Source organism: Saccopteryx bilineata, chromosome 12 (genome assembly GCF_036850765.1).
Source record: "Saccopteryx bilineata isolate mSacBil1 chromosome 12, mSacBil1_pri_phased_curated, whole genome shotgun sequence".
Lineage (NCBI taxonomy): Eukaryota > Metazoa > Chordata > Mammalia > Chiroptera > Emballonuridae > Saccopteryx > Saccopteryx bilineata.
Window position 1 is genome coordinate 7,891,368 of NC_089501.1, and position 18,368 is coordinate 7,909,735.

General features: G+C 39.7%; 1 protein-coding gene across 1 annotated transcript in view; it reads left to right on the forward strand.

Moving 5' to 3' along the window:
• Positions 1-16,086, forward strand: part of SLC16A10 (solute carrier family 16 member 10) — a 157,667-nt gene extending 141,581 nt beyond the window's left edge. Inside the window, exons 5-6 of the mRNA XM_066247767.1 lie at positions 3,896-4,124; positions 6,256-16,086. Of these exons, the coding sequence (XP_066103864.1) occupies positions 3,896-4,124; positions 6,256-6,488 (462 nt within the window). The 3' untranslated portion in view covers positions 6,489-16,086. The remainder of the gene's footprint in view (positions 1-3,895; positions 4,125-6,255) is intronic.
• The last annotated feature ends 2,282 nt before the right edge of the window (positions 16,087-18,368 follow it).

The window sequence follows — 18,368 nt, forward strand, 5'->3', positions numbered from 1 at the left end:
ATCTCCTCTCTGCACAAACTCTGCACACACTGGCTTCTCCTTCAGCACTTCGCCATCTTGGCTGCTTCTCCTCTCCCCCACGTGGCCTTTCTCTGCTCTCCTCCAGCCTGGGCTCCTCTGCCCCATTTTATAGTGTAGAAATCAAAACCTTTAATCTAATATACAAACAAGGAAGTCTCTGATACAAAGTCACTTATCTGAGGCATAATGGGATTCCTTCTGAGAGTGCACCACCCCACATCATGCAACAGTCAAGGGTGTGGGGAAAAGCTTAGTGTTGAGAAGATCTTAGTATTAAAAGGGTGGAAAAGGCTTAGTCTTAACTAAGCCTTAGGCTATAACAACCCTGCTTGCTTACAACCTGTCCCCCACACCCAATGCAAACTATAAGCGAGCAAACATATACATCATATTTATAAACTTACTTGACTAACAGTGGGCCATTCTGTTGATTGGTGTCTCACCAAGACAGGCAAGCCACAGGAAAAGCCGAGGGAAAAGCAGAAAACCTGCTTTTCCCATGGAGGGCAAGAGATCAGGGAAAAGAGAAAAAAATCCTCCTGCCCCTCTCTGGTGGGGGCAGAATCTCTCTTCCAGGAAACATTAGCAGGACAGTGGCCCCGCCCAATCAGGAAGGTGATCTGCAACCTCAGACCACTATATCTGGCGTTGCCCAGCCTGCAGTGCAAACCACAAGCAAGCGAATGTATACATCATATTTACAAACTTATTTGACCCTCATACGGGCATCCTGAAGTGTAGACATCATATCCGTGAATGTAAAGCAGATAAACCTAAACATGTGGGTGTACACAGGAAAGACCTAGGAGGATGCAAACCAAACTGAGTGGTTATTCCCGACAGGAAAGTGAGCATGGGCTGAGGGTAGAAGGGATTGAAGGGAGACTTTCATATATCACTGTATACATTTTTCCTAAGATTTGAATTTTGTGAAACAATGTATGCACGGCCCTGGCCAGATAGCTCAGTGGATAGAGTGCTGTCCTGGTGTGCCAAGGTCGCAGGTTCCAATGAGTGTGCAACTAGATGGAACAACTAAGTGGAACAGGAGTTGATGCTTTTTTCCCCTCTCTCTCCCTCTTCCCCACTTTTCCTCTCTCAAATCAATGGGGAAAAAAGTTAATGTATTCATGAGTTACTTTTATACTTTAGAAAAAAAATTTTTTTTTTGTAATTTAGAAAAATTAAATCCATCCAAACTTTTATCCATCTTCTTGTGTTAGCTTCCTCTTCGAGTCGAGGTAGGATGGACTGATCAGTGTTGCCCAGTTTTTCATTCCATTTTACATTTTCCTTAAGATACCTTGGGATAAGGATATATGCTTTACCAACAGAAGCTATTTCCAAAATATTATCCAAATACTTCGCAATTCCCCATCCTACATAAGGAATAAGACTGTGAGGCCCCTGCTTCTCGGTGAGGCTGTGGCACCAGGGCACAGCAGATGGCGGTCCTCGTGCTGTGGAGAGACTGAACAGACTCCCCCTGCAGCATTCGAAAGGAGGGCCTCTGGGTGCTTTAGAGAGAGCCAGCCACTTGGCTGTGGCCTGAATACTTCCTGTTGGTGTGTGATGGACTGGCAGATCGCTGCTGCCAACTGCTGTCTGCTCTGAGTTACTAGCCAGAGGCTCTAAGGGTCTGGAAATGTTATGTTGCATAAATTCATAGGAGGAACACTTGAATCTAACTGTGGCCAAAATTGCATCTGCCTCTGAAAGTGCCTTCTGCTTATTCAGGTGCAGCTCATTTTTCCTCTTAAACTGTACTTAGATTCATGAGCAAAAGTTAAACATCCATTTCTCCAAGAATGCTTCCTTTGTGCTAGAAATGGGAATGGTAATAGCAAAAAAATGTTTTTGTTTTTTGTGTTTAGGTACATAATCTAAATAAAACAGGGGGTTATTCTTCTAGAGCAGTGGTAGTCAACCTGGTCCCTGCTGCCCACTAGTGGACGTTCCAGCTTTCATGGTGGGTGGTAGCGGAGCAACCAAAGTATAAATAAAAAGATAGGTTTAACTATAGTAAGTTGTTTTATAAAGATTTATTCTGCCAAACTTAGCGAAAATCCGACATAAAGTACTTGGTAAGTAATTATTATTATATGCTTTAACTTGCTGTAACTCTGCTTTATAAATTTTATAAAGTAAAGTTACTTCCCTACTTTATTAATCACCATTACTGTGGAACTGGTGGGCGGTTAGAAAATTTTACCACTAACAGATACAAAAGTGGGTGGTAGGTATAAAAAGGTTGACTACCCTTGTTTTAGAGCCTGTAATATTATGACAGAAGACATTTCCTTGGATTTGTTTCACTTAGTTGTTCTATTTGGTTGTGTACTCCTGGTTTGCTTATCATATGTGCCCTGACTGGGGATTGAATCCATGACCTCAGCATACAGGGAACATGCTTTATCCACTGAGCTACTTGGCCAGGGCCAAGAGCACTTTTTTTTTTTTTTTTTCATTTTTCCGAAGCTGGAAACGGGGAGGTAGTCAGACAGACTCCCACATGCACCCGACCGGGATCCACCCAGCATGCCCACTAGGGGGCGATGTTTTGCCCCTCTGGGGCGTCGCTCTGTTGCGTCCAGAGCCATTCTAGCGCCTGAGGCAGAGGCCACAGAGCCATCCCCAGCACCCGGGCCATCTCCGCTCCAATGGAGCCTCGCTGCGGGAGGGGAAGAGAGAGACAGAGAGGAAGGAGAGGGGGAGGGGTGGAGAAGCAAATGGGCGCCTCTCCTGTGTGCCCTGGCTGGGAATCAAACCCGGGACTCCTGCACGCCAGGCCGACGCTCTACTGCTGAGCCAACTGGCCAGGGCCAAGAGCACATTTTTTGTTTTGGGGTTAGTGGATCACTTTTGCTAAAGTCACTTGGGGAACTTGTGAAAACTGCCACTCCTGGGTCTCTCATTCATACTCTGGTGATTCTGGTGCACACTGCGGTTGTAAGGGGTTGTTCTCAGACATGCTGACAAGCTCGGTGTGCTGTGGGTGTGCTGAGCAGATCCTAGGACAAAACAGCAGAGGAAGTGGTGATCCAGATAGTCTCCCTGTCTCCCCACCCACACTCTCGTTGGCGGTTCCCTCCCAGAACAGTTCCGTCAGCTCCCTGCTACTGCCCATGCCGGCATGGGCGCCAGGCTGGTTCCCTCTGTGCCGTGACCATGCTGCTAAACCTCTCCCAGCATCACTAGCTTTTTCTGTAAAGCAGGAATAACATTAGTACCCACCTCATAAAGTTGTTACGAAAGCCACCATCTGAAGTTCTTAGAACAATGTCTGCCATTGAAAAAATATTAAATAAATGATAGTTGCTATTATATGCATGCTTTTTAAAAAACCTGATGCTTTGCTCTGGCCAGGTAGCTCAGCTGATTAGAGCATCATCACCATATGCCAAGGTTGCGGGTTTGATCCCCAGATAGGGCACATACAAGAGTCAACCAATGAATGCATAAATAAATGGAACAAAAAAATCGATGTTTCTCGCTCTCTAAAAAAATAAAATAAAATAAAAATCAATGAAAAAGAAAGACAACAGCCAACTGGTGTAAATGAATCAAAATTATACCTATTCTTTTCTTTTTGTTAGATCAGCAAAAAATATAACTTTTTTTGGTGTGCCACAGAATTTTAGTAATTAATTCATGTGTGCTTTGAGACGAAAAGGGTTGAAAATCGCTGCCTTAATGGAAGTATTGGGAGAATACTAGGGGAACTCGGGAGATGATTATGGAAGTTGATTATGTATATAAAATCAAGGTGAAACTGGCCCAGGAACCAACAACTACTTAAAAGTTCTAAACAAGTTGCTTAGTGATTGTAAAACATTTCCTGAAAGCAGAGTTGACATTGTGGTGTCTGTCCTAGGTAATCTCCTTTTTCTTCATCGGTGTGATGTCCATGATGATTCCCTTGTGTAGCGTCTTTGGGGCCCTGATAGCTGTGTGTCTCATCATGGGCCTCTTCGACGGATGCTTCATTTCAATCATGGCCCCCATTGCCTTTGAGTTAGTTGGTGCCCAGGATGTTTCCCAAGCAATTGGATTTCTGCTCGGACTCATGTCTCTTCCCATGACTGTGGGTCCACCCATTGCAGGTAAATATAATTATTCTCTAGTAATTATATTAATTCATAGAATTTTACTGCCAGTTCTAAGTCTCAGTTGCATGTAAAATACAGAATTTATTAGTTACTGGTCTTTTGTTTTTGTGTGCTACAAAAGCCAAATACAAAATGTCACATATTGCATGATCCCATTTACGTGAAATATCCAGAATAGGTAAATCCATGGGGGCAGAGAGTAGGTTTGTGGTTGCTAGGGGCCAGAGGGAAGGGGGGATTAAGGAGTAACTGCTTAATGGGAATGAAATTCTGCTTTGGTGTGATGAAAACATTTGGAACTAGACAGAGGTGGTGGTTGCACAACATCATGAATGTATTAAATGCCACTAAAATGGTTAATTTTACGTTTTGTGAATTTCACTTTAGCAATCTTCTGAATGATAGTACAAAGATGTCATATGTTCAATATTATTTGGTTGCCAGTGTGAATTAATATGAAATTTGATAAAAGTTAAATGTTTGTACTATCATCTGTGTCTGACACGTGAAGGACTCAGTTCAAGTTCAGCTCAATTCATTTTCACCCCCATAACCACACATATCTAGCAACTCTGCCACTTGGGAACCTGGTCACGAATCAAGCACGCAGTCACCACTGTGCAGACTGAATAAAATTTAAGTTCTCAAGGCCCAAGGAGAACCCTCAGTCCTTCCCCTCTCTGCCAGTAGTCGGACTACTTTTACACCTTTCAAGCTTAGTTTCTTAGGGTTTCCAAGTCCACAGTAGGTGACAAACAGCACTTTAGTAGGAATGGTGTTTGATGTGAGAAGTAACTGGTAACAGACTAAGAATAAAGGAGGTAACAGAAAACTTCCGAAGTAGGCACAGAGCGGAGCAACACAGCCCCGGGCCCACCGGGAGGCTCTGAAGGACCGTAGTATTACAGCCAAACAAAATAATTAATGTGCACAAGGAGGAAAGGTTCAGTTATATATGAAATAATCTGATTCAGAAGATAGAAAAATCGCATATTTAGATAATGTTGTGCCTAACCAGGCGGTGGCACAGTGGATAGAGTGTCGGACTGGGATGCGGAGGACCCAGGTTCGAGACCCCGAGGTCGCCAGCTTGAATGCGGGCTTATCTGGTTTGAGCAAAGCTCAGAAGCTTGAGCCCAAGGTCACTGGCTTGAGCAAGGGGTCACTTGGTTTGCTGTAGCCCCCTGGTCAAGGCACATATGAGAAAGCATCAATATTTCTCATCTCTCTCCCTTCCTGTCTGTCTGTTCCTATCTGTCCCTCTCTCTGACTCTCTCTCTGTCTCTGCCAAAAGGTAAATAAATAAATTAATTAATTAAAAAAAAGAATTTCTAGATAATGTTGTATTTTTAGGTTTCCATCCAGAATAAATGCACACTTTTTTAATGTGTTGGTACTTAATTGCAGAAATCCTCAACAGGGTCAGACATTTAGTACTTTGTGCTCCCCGGACATTTAGATAACTGAGGTTCAATACTAAAAGTTTAAAAACACTAAAATAACTAATTAAAATTTGGATTGTGTTAGAGTAATTAGGGTGAGGAGTATGCTAAGTAAGTCTCCAGAAGCAGAACGCAGGGTCGAGTAGAGTGTCGCACAGTCCGACATTCTCCTCTCCTGTGCCGACAGACCTTGGTTACCGATTTAACAGCCCTTTCTTCTTAACTTAGATTTATAGCTTTTCATGATTTTGAATTATAATTTTAAATAGTTTCAAATTATTTCATAAACAATCAGCCCAAGAAAGGTTTGAAATGTAGGCATTTTGAAGTATGAGAAGCTTCAGCTTGGTGGTCTGTCCACCTTGACACCCTGTGTCAGAATGCCCCAAGCGACCTCTGAAAGGTTTTGAGAAAGCCAAAGCTTGGTTTCAAATGTTTTTTTCCATGTAATATCTTGGTGTGCGACAAGATGAAAGATATGAGGTCTTTTCCTTCCCCACATCAGAAAAGGTTTATATTTCAGACACATTTCCTTAAAAATGTTTAATAATCTGAGATGTTTGTGGTAGTACTGCTGAGATGAAATTATTAGGTTGGGATCAGGCAGGCCATTTGTATGACTGATCTGAGACCCCTAAGTGCCACACTTGTTCTCTCTTGGTGACAGTTTTTTCCCTTCCCAGGGTTACTTCGTGACAGACTGGGTTCCTATAATGTGGCATTCTACCTCGCTGGAATCCCTCCCCTTATTGGAGGTGCTATCCTTTGTTTTATCCCATGGATCCATAATAAGAAGCAAAGAGAGATCAATAAAACCACTGGAGGAGAAAAGACGGAGAAGATGCTGGAGAACCAGAACTCTCTGCTGACAAGTTCATCTGGAATCTTTAAGAAAGAATCTGACTCTGTTATTTAATGTCTTATATACATACCTCCACCAGACTGGACTTGCTTTCAGAAGCTTAAGCAAGTTTTCCTTTTATATGAATTGAGAGTTTCTTATTTTTTTAATCACATTGTAAGAATAGCACAGTAATGGGAAATAGAGCCCTTATTACTGTATATAAGAACCACTTTCTGCCACTGAATAGCTATCTGATACTTCCAAGATTCTGAGGGCAGAGACTCTGGTACATGAAAAAATGTCTGAAAGTCAACTATTATGAGAATTTGAACCTATCTCAGTAAAAAGCAACTTGGGAAACTGTGAATGCTCTTTATCTTCTACAGATACTATATATTAAAATACCTCAAGCTATACCATAAAGGTTGTAATTTGGTTAAGACTGGAAATATTGTTTGTTGTCTCACATGCTGTTTTTAGTTCTGGTATCTATCTCTATTTTAATTTCTTCTATTTGTAAAATTTTTACAAAATTTAGGCCTGGATTCTAGATAATGTGAGATCTATCTAAACGTCAAGTCTGTGTTCAAGTTGCTTTCCTGCTATTAAGTAGGCTACGGATTGGAGATGTTCTGACTTGCTTAGTGTCAGGATCTTCTTGGAGCAGATGCTAACAATGTATTCAGAATCAATATGTGAGATGAAAACGATTTTGTTCATCAGGGCAGAGCAACTAAAAAATCAGACATTTCTTCCATTTATGTTCATTCCCTTTGGGTTTGCAGTGTGTTTTGTTCAAGTAGCCAGAAACGCCCCAAATTTCTGAATTTGTTTAAATTGTAACAAAGTAAAATACAATGAATGAAAGGTACTTTAGCAATTTTAACATAGAATTTTTCTGACTTTTGAATATGTTAGCACTAGGACCTGATATTTAAACAAAGCCTTACTAAGTATGTTGTTAACCTGCAGTTTCAGGCACAATGAGAAAAAATATCTGTGTGTTTGTGAAGAAAATATCTGTTTCTTATAGACACAGTTGCTTATATTGGTTTATGAAATTAATGAGTCTTCAAAGGTTAAAAGCATTTATAAAGAGAAAAATTCCTACATTTCCAAACCTTCCGGCAGAAATTTGCTTTTATATGTATTTTTCCTAGTGTGTTCCCCATTAACATTCCAGTACTTTTTTCTATTTATACGCAGACAATTTTAAGAAAGCTATTGGAGTTTTAAGGACATAAAATTAAAACCAAAGTCATGTCATGACCAATTCCTCATCTATAAAAAATAGGAACACTTTCCTCACCCCTGAAATTATACTTCAGTACATTTTTGTTTCTTTAAAAATTATTTTTTATGTATTGATTCAAGAGAGAGAGAGAGAATCATCCGTTTGTTGTCCTACTTATTTATGCATTCATTGGTTGACTTTTATATGTGCCCAGACTGGGGATCGAACCTGGTATATCAAGACGATACTCCAACCAACTGAGCTACCTGCCCAGGGCACATCTTTGTTTCTTATTTAGGTCTCTAAAAGTTAATAATATGCAAATATATTTAAATCCAAAATATAAGTGTATTTTAGATCTTCCTCAAATGTAGGTTGTTGACCTGGGAAGAATGTTGTCCTTCTCTAAAGCTCTGCCAGGATCCACCTGTTTCTAAATTCTCTGTGAGGAAAGTTAGTCTGTTATCTTCCCCTTTACTTTTCAGCTACTGTTACTTCTGAAAGGCAGAGTGCTTCCATTCCTTGTCTCTAGCTAAGGACAGAGATACCTAGGAAGCATTTGGATTTATAGCTGATGCGGAATAGAGAGGTAGAACACAAGAGGCTGGAGGGAAGTGAGGCTGTTAATTAAACAGCTAGATAACCCAAAACTTTTCTTTTTAGTATCAACATTCTTACTTGAAACCATGAAAGTTCAAAGTGTTTAAACACTAAGTGTGGAATCTATTTTTAATAGGATTTTAAATAATTTTGATTGTGAATACATTCAGCAAGTTACTGTGCCATATACATAGTTGCAACCTACTACTTCTGATATTTCCGTATTTCATATTCAGGGGACTTAGATTTTGTGTTTTGGAAGGTTCTGTTGCCCCTCCAAAATCCTACATTTGACCACACTGCCCTTTTATGTTCTTACATTAAACTTTTAGAAAATGATTTAGAAATGATAATGTAATACATTACCAGGTTTTTCATTTCCTCATTATTGTCAGTGCTTTTGAGATCAGCAAAAACATATAGCTAAGACCGGCCCTGGCCAATTGGCTCAGCAGTAGAGCATTGGCCCAGTGTGTGGAAGTCCTGGGTTCAATTCCTGGCCAGGGCACACAGGAGAAGCGCCCATCTGTTTCTCCACCCGTCCCCCTCTCCTTCCTCTCTGTCTCTCTCTTCCCCTCCCGCAGCCGAGGCTCCACTGCGGCAAAGTTGGCCCGGATGCTGAGGATGGCTCCATGGTCTCAGCCTCAGGTGCTAGAATGGCTCCGGTTGCAATGGAGCAACGGCCCAGATGGGCAGAGCATCACCCCTAGTGGGCATGCCAGGTGGATCCCAGTCAGGTACATGCGGGAGTCTGTCTCTCTGCCTCCTGCTTCTCAGTTTAAAAAAAGAAGAAAAACAAAACATATAGCTAAGACCAATAATCAAACCTACCATTAAAAAATTATTTTTATAGTTTGTAAGACTCCTAAGACTCCCCCACCACTAATTTAACAGAAAGAATAATTCTAAAATAGAATATTTAGTCCTGACCTGTGGTGGCGCAGTGGATAAAGCGTCGACCTGGAAATGCTGAGGTCGCCGGTTCGAAACCCTGGGCTGGCCTGGTCAAGGCACATATAGGAGTTGATGCTTCCAGCTCCTCCCCCCTTCTCTCTCTCTGTCTCTCCCTCTCCTCTCTAAAAAAAATAAAAATAAAAAATAAAATAGAGTATTTACTCAGTAAAGACCCCCAAAGAGCTTTTCCTTTCAAATTTGGCTGATTTTAGGGAGGGGATATAATCTGAAACTCAAGGACTTGATGTTACTTTGTTTGTTTTCATAATAAAAGAGCAAAGTAACTTAAGTATTTATAATAAAACTTAGATATCAGAATATTAAACATATAATATTACACCTATGTAGTTTTCAGTATAATGCAATGAGTCAAAATGACCTGTAACACTAAAAAGCTCCTCTCTAACAGACTCTATGGAGAGTACTGTGCTATAATAATATAAAGTTAAAAAGAAAAAGTATAAAAGGTAAGATACTAAATTCTGTAAAATGCATATTTAGTAATATGTTGTTTGGCACAAAAAGTTCTAACAGTCAAAAGTTCTACAAACTAAGGAAATGAAAAATAATATCCAAGGCCCTGGCCGATTGGCTCAGGGGTAGAGCGTCAGCCTGGCGTGCAGGAGTCCCGGGTTTGATTCCCGGCCAGGGCACACAGGAGAAGCGCCCATCTGCTTCTCCACCCCTCCCCCTCTCCTTCCTCTCTGTCTCTCTCTTCCCCTCCCGCAGCCAAGGCTCCACTGGAGCAAAGTTTGCCCGGGCGCTGAGGCTGACTCTATGGCCTCTGCCTCAGGCACTAGAATGACTCTGATTGCTGCAGAGCGATGCCCCAAGATGGGCAGAGCATTGCCCCCTGGTGGGCATGCCGGGTGGATCCCGGTCGGGCACATGCGGGAGTCTGTCTGACTACCTCCCCGTTTCCAGCTTCGGAAAAATACAAAATATATATATATATATCCATAAAGATTCATGTTTCAGACCAAGAAATATTACTTTAATCTTTCATCAGAGTAAACCCTTTCTAATTTCTGAACTGCTATTGCAGTTAAGTGACCTGATGGACTTAATTTCTTTTTTTTGCTCAATTCAGACACTTTTTTGAGAGGAAAATAATAGTCAGAATTCTATTTTCTAGCTTATCCTAATTCTGATAGGATTCAGCAGATTCTCACATTCATAAGGTTCTTGCATTTGAGGCTAATGGCAAGCAACGTAAGAAGGAGGGAGGAGTAATTAGTGTTCCTCTTTACAGAGACTCTGGATCAGATACACAGGTAACAGACGCCCAAAGGTCTTCCAGAGCATTCTGGTTAAATCTTATTGCAGTAAATATTGTTGGGATCCATCCATTTCAGTAATAAACCACCTAGGTTATTGATACTTTATTCAAAATTTATAAATCTCCTTGATCACAGTTGCAATGCTTAGTCTATAGCCCTGCTACAAGATTTGTAATTTCCACAGAAAATTACACAGTGATTGCGTTAAGTTTCCAATTCTATTCTTAAATAAAAACAAGACCTCATTTGCATATCATGACCCATATCTTGTCTATTATACTACTTGCAGATAATTATATGGGAGAAACCTTAAGTGGTATTAGCTTCAACTTCTTACACTTTTAAAGTAAATGTATACTTAGTTGTAAAATAAACATCTTTACTCTTTTCATATTAACTTAATTGCTATTATTCTTTTTCAGTTTACTTCCCCCATCCTTCAAAAATCTACTAAAGAGTCCATAACATCCTCTTTGAATTATACTGGCAGCTGAGCTGTACTACTTACTAGTCCCCGTGGCTTCAGCGGCTGGAACCGCCCTCAATTTGTGTAACCTGGAGAGTGGTTTGCTCTTAGCCTTCAACTTAGAGTTCTACTGGTCTACACTGAAAAATTTTTTTAATTGTGTGATTAAAATGGGGGGGGGTAGTAATGTTTCATATAACTGGCATCTTTTGTGCTAACATAAAACTTTATTTAAATGGTTAAGGTAAATGCTTTGAAAAAAGACTGTCAAGTTCTTAGCATAGGTATTTTTGGAGCACATAAATTTTTACTTTGATTTTTCTATTCCTTTAAAGTTTTACTACATCACAGTTCTGAGAGCACAGCTGCCTTGGAATGCAGTGAGCCTCTCAGATGCAGTTCCCAGGGCACCTGCCTTACGTTGGGTCATACCTGGTGAGGAGAGCGGTAGAAGTGGAAAGGGTGCACCCCGACGGGCGAACCTGCAACCATGGCGTATGGCAACAACGCTCTAACCCACTGAGCCACAGGGCCAGGACTTATTTTTTTAATTAGAAAGACTAGTGTTGTCTTGGCTAATAGAAAAATGCATCATCCATATAGTTTAACAAAAAAAAAATCAATCAACTCAAACCTTTTGCTTTGTTATTGAAACAAAATAACCATTTGCCATTGACAATGGTGATGTGGTAATGTGGAATAACAACACACCACAGGAGGAAGGATGCTACTTTACTGACAAGGGTTAATTCTGCTCACATACTCAGTGACTTTTGTTGATGGTTTGGAATAAAGGAAATAAAAAGACCACCTGGGTGGAGTGTGAGACTGGTTCGGAGGTAAAGCATCGCAAGGCGGACAGCAACCACAGGCAGCTTCCTGGGCTCACTGTTATTTCATAGCTACAGCCATGGTTATTTTATTTGTGGCCAGAGACTAATGCTTTGTTTTGTAAATATACTACAGAGTGATAGGTTACAGTTCTCAAGAATCAAGGGCCAAATGCCCTAAATGTGAAACCTGAATATAACTTAGAGCCCAATTACTCAACCAAATAAATGTGGACTTTATCAGATGACTCGAGATAATAAAGATCCATGAAATAAGTCATTGCCACATCTTTGAATCACTTAACGAAACCTTGAAGTTTGGGACATAGTAGTTTACTTAGCTTGTCCTTTTTAAATGATCAATTTTTAAGTAGTGAACATTAATCATCTTGGCCTCTATACATTCACAGAAATCCTTCATTGTATTCCTTTCTTGACAGATATAATAATATAGGACTATCTCATTTATAACACAGATTTCAATTTTTTTACTAGTATGCTGGAAAGATGTTGGGAATGAAATGAAACTGTTCTAAGGACTTGAGCATGACACTCACTTGACCATGACAGGCCACCTACCTCAGCTGTCGGTGTCCAACTAAAAGCCTTGCTTTCAATTCTTGCTCAATAAGAAGGAAGCTAATGGTGATCCTGGGATTGAAAAGCAAGGAATGCAAGTTGTTAAGGGGTCAAAATAGTAAAATTTCCTAGGTACTTCGTTCTGATAAATGGATATAAAAGGAACGAAAAGATGTTAATTAATATGGTCTGGGGATAATCTAACAAAGGAAAAAAAACTGAAGAATTTTTTTTTTTTTAAACAGGGACAGAGAGAGAGGGATAGATAGGGACAGACAGACAGGAACGGAAAGAGATGAGAAGCATCAATCACCAGTTTTTTCATTGCAACACCTTAGTTGTTCATTGACTCCTTTCTCATATGTGCCTTGACCGCAGGCCTTCAGCAGACCGAGTAACCCCTTGCTCGAGTCAGCGACCTCGGGTCCAAGCTGGTGAGCTTTTGCTCAAACCAGATGAGCCTGCACTCAAGCTGGCGACCTCGGGGTCTCGAACCTGGGTCTTCCGCATCCCAATCCGAGGCTCTATCCACTGTGCCACCGCCTGGTCAGATGAAATTTTTAACATATATAATTATGAACACTTATTACAGTGCTTTACCAGTGACTTCATATTATGCTGGCATCTTGATGATGAGGTCTTGTTTTCATTTGTGTTTTCTTTGGCAGGGTGGTCACTGACAATAGATTGTATGCTTGTGCCTTATCCTTGTAGCTTCCATGTTGAGTGCCTGTAAAAGGCTCCCCTTTCTTAGTAATGATTTTTTGTCTCACTGGAGTTTTTGAAAATAATGTTGTTGACTATGTCTGGAGTATAGAAGTTAACCCAGAAGTTCCCAATTTAATTAAAGATATTTCTAGCCTTTTTTTAAAATATAGAAAATTAACTTTAACAGGGGGACATTGGTTTCTAGCCTTTCAATGAGTTCTGTAAGAAGAGGATTTTGGAGTTGAATGTCACTAAGCATGTAAGTGATAGGAACTATCTATATAAAATAACATTATGAAGTCAAATTAGATATATGATACTATTAGGAGCCTCTGATATACAGGGTGAGGCAAAAAGTTGTTCGTATGGAAAATAGGACAATAATAAATAATAATACAAGAATAAACTTTTGCATACTCACAACTGTAAACCTACTTTTGTCCCACCCTGTTTGACTTTTATTCTTCACTAGATAATAGTTTTCAGTATCTATGTTATTAAGAGTGGATTTTGAAAATACTTTAAATTTGTGTAAACACAAACCTTTTCTACTGTGATCTTCCTAAATGTAGTCTTCTGTAGTATATTCTAATTGCTAGAAAGTAATGGGTAAATGCATCTTTCATAATTCAACCTATATTGGCATATTATTTCAGGGACTGAGGGCTTGTTACCAAGAGTGCTGTATTTTGACTCCAGGCTATGAACAGACTGTGTACCATATTTCCCCACTTATGAGATGCATCTTTTCCCAAAATGTCTGGGGTCTAAAAACTGGGTGCATCTTATACAGTGGTTGTGGCCTTTCAAATGCCATAGATGGAACTGAGGACGAGGCAATATAAGAAGACAGTGATGAGGAGTTGTAGGAATTATATGATGAAAAAACTTGAGTTCAATAACTTTATGTAATACATTTTTTTTCAAATTTTGGGCCCCAAAATTAAGGTGCATCTTATACATGGGAGCATTTTATACATGAGGGAATACAGTATTTGGTGCCTTTTTTTGTTCCTACCAAAGAAGGATTAGCTCAAGATTGGTGCTAAATTTCATGTTTCTTTCAAAATTATCAATATTTCTTCTTTTAAAGTTTATATAACAAAATAGGATATGTGTGGATCCAGCAGTGTTTCTATGTTGCATTTTCTATCTACATCTGAGGGAAAAAACCATACCTATAAGGTAATTATTGAGTTCAAGTACCTACTTAGAGGTATATAATTTTGTAAACATAAGACTTTAAAGTATGAAACTTACAAGAAAATGATCACCAAATGCAAACTTAATGATAAAGGTAGTCCTTAAACATCTTTAGCGATGCTTCTAGCACAAAGTTAGCTTTCAAAGTATTCTGTAACTTGGAGGGTATGTAAAAGAAATTATATTTTATTACACAGTTATATATATGTACATATATACATACAAAATAACTTTCTATTGCATTTATTTAAGTAGATATTTTAAATTTTTTTCAGTCTAAAATCAGAGTTCTGGGTGTTATCAATTTTAAAACATAATGAGTTACATTATTATTAATTTTATTTTGAGAGTTTATTAAGTGGGTAACAGTGAAACAAGGAAGGACTTAGAATGGAAGAATCAACAGGAGAGCCTAGGTGAGCTGCCCTGGCTCTCTAAAAACGTCATGGGAAAGAAGTGAGCCAAGGTGGGGCTGCTGTAGCTTACTGGAGAGTCAGAAAAGGGGCGCAGGGTGTTAGCACAGGATGAGCTGTTGCTGCCCATTGCTCCCCTGGTTGCAAATCTTGTAGGGCCGCTTAGAGCTCAGGAGATGCATGCCTGTGGGGGACACAGGGGGTTGGGGAAAGGCGCAGCCGTGCTCACAGGAGGGCGAGCATGCTAATGAGTTACATGAAAACAAATCACACCGAAAGTAATCATTGTTCATCATTCAGATTTAACCTAAAGACTTGAATTAGTAAGTACTATGTCTGAGTCAGTGTAAGCAAATTTCAAACCTCTGATTGATCAAGGGCTGTCAGCATCATGGTTGTGACTGTGTGACACTTAATCTAAAATTCCACCCAGCATCCCATGTGGATTTCTGAGTCCTGATGTACCTGTAAGTAGGAGTCAGATGAAGTGGGGACCACAGGTTTTTGTTTAATCCTGCTGTCTTTTATAAACTTTGCCTTAACTCTATTTTATGAGGATTTGATAAATATAAATTATAAAAGTGATATACACTATCATTTTCCTAATTAGGAAGACTTTACATATAGAATCTACTAGAGTTTACTGGATTCTCTGTTCACTGAGAACCTTTCTGCTATTAACATGAGATATATGGAAGGGAGAATGGAGTTTGTTACTCAGAAGTTATGGTAGGGTAGGATGAAATATCTCTTAAACAGTAACTTCTGATGTACCTGTTAATATACTGTGGTTTGAGAAATGTACAAATGGACAGACTTGCACAGTGCTTAATAAGTTTGTGTTTGGCCGGTTTGTTCTCCTGCCAGTTTATTTTAGCTGAAGGTTACAGCTACCACAGATTGAACTTGCAGTATTATTAAGGAAGAGCTTGGATATTTTAAGTATCTTCTGGTATAATTTGACCTTTTTTATGCCAGGTTACTTTAATATTTATCTGGAAAGTAACTTTAAATTATTTTGCATATTTTCAAAGTTAGAAAAACATGCTTTATCTTAGACATCAAAACCAAATTATTCCACGAGCATGCTGTACACCACAGTGTAGCTCTACTTTTCTCTCTGCCTACACAGGAAGCTATTTTTGGCACAATAGTTGTTCAATGGTTATGTTAGATTTGATCAGTATGCAGTGTTTTAATTTAGTATGTGCCTTTTTTTAAAATGTTTGTTTTTAAAGAGTATAATTTATAATTGATTTTTTTATAATTGCCATTAATATAGATAACCAAAACCTTTTTAATGAAAAGAGCTTTGTAATCATTTGAAGGATAAGATGAAATCACTATGGAACAATATGATAGTCTCAGTAAATACAATAAAATTTTTTAGCAAATTTCTATAAGGCTTTGTGATTATATTTATGGAATTCCTAGGGAATAAAAGGGGGGAAATAACTAAAGTAAAGGAAGCGGCTTGTGTTGAATAAAACAGAAATACGCTGTGTGCTTTTTTAAGCTGTGTCAATATATTCCGAGTATGTTTGGGTATTGTTATTTCTGTAAGATAAAGGACAGGAATATAAATGATCCAAAACCACTGGGCAGTCTAGAAATTATTTCTATTTTACACTTTTCTGTAGTTAATGCACATTACTGTTTGTTTGTTTTTTACTTATTTTGATTATGCTTATTCAATTCAGCCAGTACTACATGACTTTCTATTCATTGATAATTTCAGGGGATGATCAAGAACCAGGCTGGGAAATCAACAAACCATCTCCGGTTATTAATTACCCACATTCAGAGGATGTTTATTATTTGATAAATTTGTAGCCCTAACTACAGAGCAAATCATTTATGTTTAATGGTGCTAAAGAGATTTTTTTACATTAAACTCAAGAACATGGAATTTGTAATCTATCATTTAATCCAATAATAATGTACATGCCTGTGTGTATGTGCCAGAATGTGCGGGCCACTGGGTGGCCTTGAGAAAACTGCGAGAGAATGGATATGACAAATTGTTACTGATTCTGAGCAAGATAAAATTCACTCTCCTGAAAAAATAATTTTTATGAAATGAATTAAAATTCCACTTTTTTTTTTTTTTTTTAGGGAGAGAGAAACAGAAGCAGAGAAGGACAGATAGGGACAGACAGACAGGAACGGAGGGAGTTGAGAAGCATCAATTCTTCATTGTGGCTCCTTAGTTACTCATTGACTGCTTTCTCATATGTGCCTTGACTGGAGGGCTACAGCCAAGCTAGTGACCCCTTGCTCAAGCCAGCGACCTTGAGCTCAAGCCAGCAACCATGGGGTCGTGTCTGTGATCCCGCACTCATGCTGGTGAGCCCATGCTCAACCTTGGGCGACCTTGGGGTTTTGAACCTGGGTCCTCTGCATCCCACACTGATGCTGTATCCACTGCACTACTACCTGGTCAGGCCATAGTATCAAACTTTTAAGATTTAAAGTTCTCTTCTCATAGTCTCCTACAGATCAACCTAAAACTTTAAATCCAAGAGTTCTTTTTTAAGTTCTCAATTTAAGAAGTCACCAGTGTCCTTCCAGGGATAGGAAGCTCACTGCTTCACACAGTGGTCTCCACAGCTGGGCTCTCTACCTCCCATGCTCACCACTTCCAGCTCTGCTACCTTTTACCTTATCACAGTCACCTGTGGACCTACTGGGTCACTCCCATATGTCTATCAGTTACTCCCACTGGCATTTGGTGCAATGTTCAATGTTCATGTAGAGCAACTTTATTTCTGCTCACACTTAACAGAGACACTTGGAACCCTGTCATCTCTGGAAATGGCTCCATCTTTTGAAATCTTAGGTAACATTCTTTCATCACAGCTTCCTATCACTTTATTCCGTTCTCCTCAGTTCCTCGGGGCCTGCTCTTCAACTTTGTTGAGGTCACCCTCCCCTTGACTCCGTTTCTTCCCAGTCATTCTGTCTCAATCTATCAGCTCTCTCCATCTTTATTTTGTTCCCCAACCCTTAACCCTGGATCTGCAAAACTCTAATCAGCTTTCCAAATATTCACCTCACAAGTGGCCCCTATATTGCCGCCCTGTCCCCTCAGTGAAGTACTTCTAGCTTCCTCAACTGTCTCTTCTATCCCTTGCATTATTTTTTCCCTCTCTATATTGCATCATTTCCATCAGCATATATATATGCCATTATATACATCTTAGCTTGGGGGGAAGGGAGGCTGAGGAAAGGTACATAATTATTCAAAACTATGGCCTGACCTGTGGTGGCGCAGTGGATAAATCATCGCCCTGGAAACACTGAGGTTGCCAGTTCAAAACCCTGGGTTTGCCTGGTCAAGGCACATATGGGAGTTGATGCTTCCTGCTCCTCCCCCTTTCTCTCTCTCTCCTCTCTAAAATGAATAAATAAAAAATTTTAAAGAATATGTACAGTGGCACCTTGAGATACAAGCAAACCAACATACTTTTTTTAAGATACGAGCTGCGAATCGGTTAGTATTTTTTGTTCGAGATCTGAGTGAAATTCCGAGATATGAGTCGTGATTCGGGAAACTGTCGCTAGTTGGCATGTTGGTGCACGGGTCCAGTATCAGCAGCACAACACCAGCATCTCGTTCTTTCTCACGAGTTACCCACAGAATCAAGTCAAATCTCGTGCGCTGTACTCGTTCTTGCATCACTTT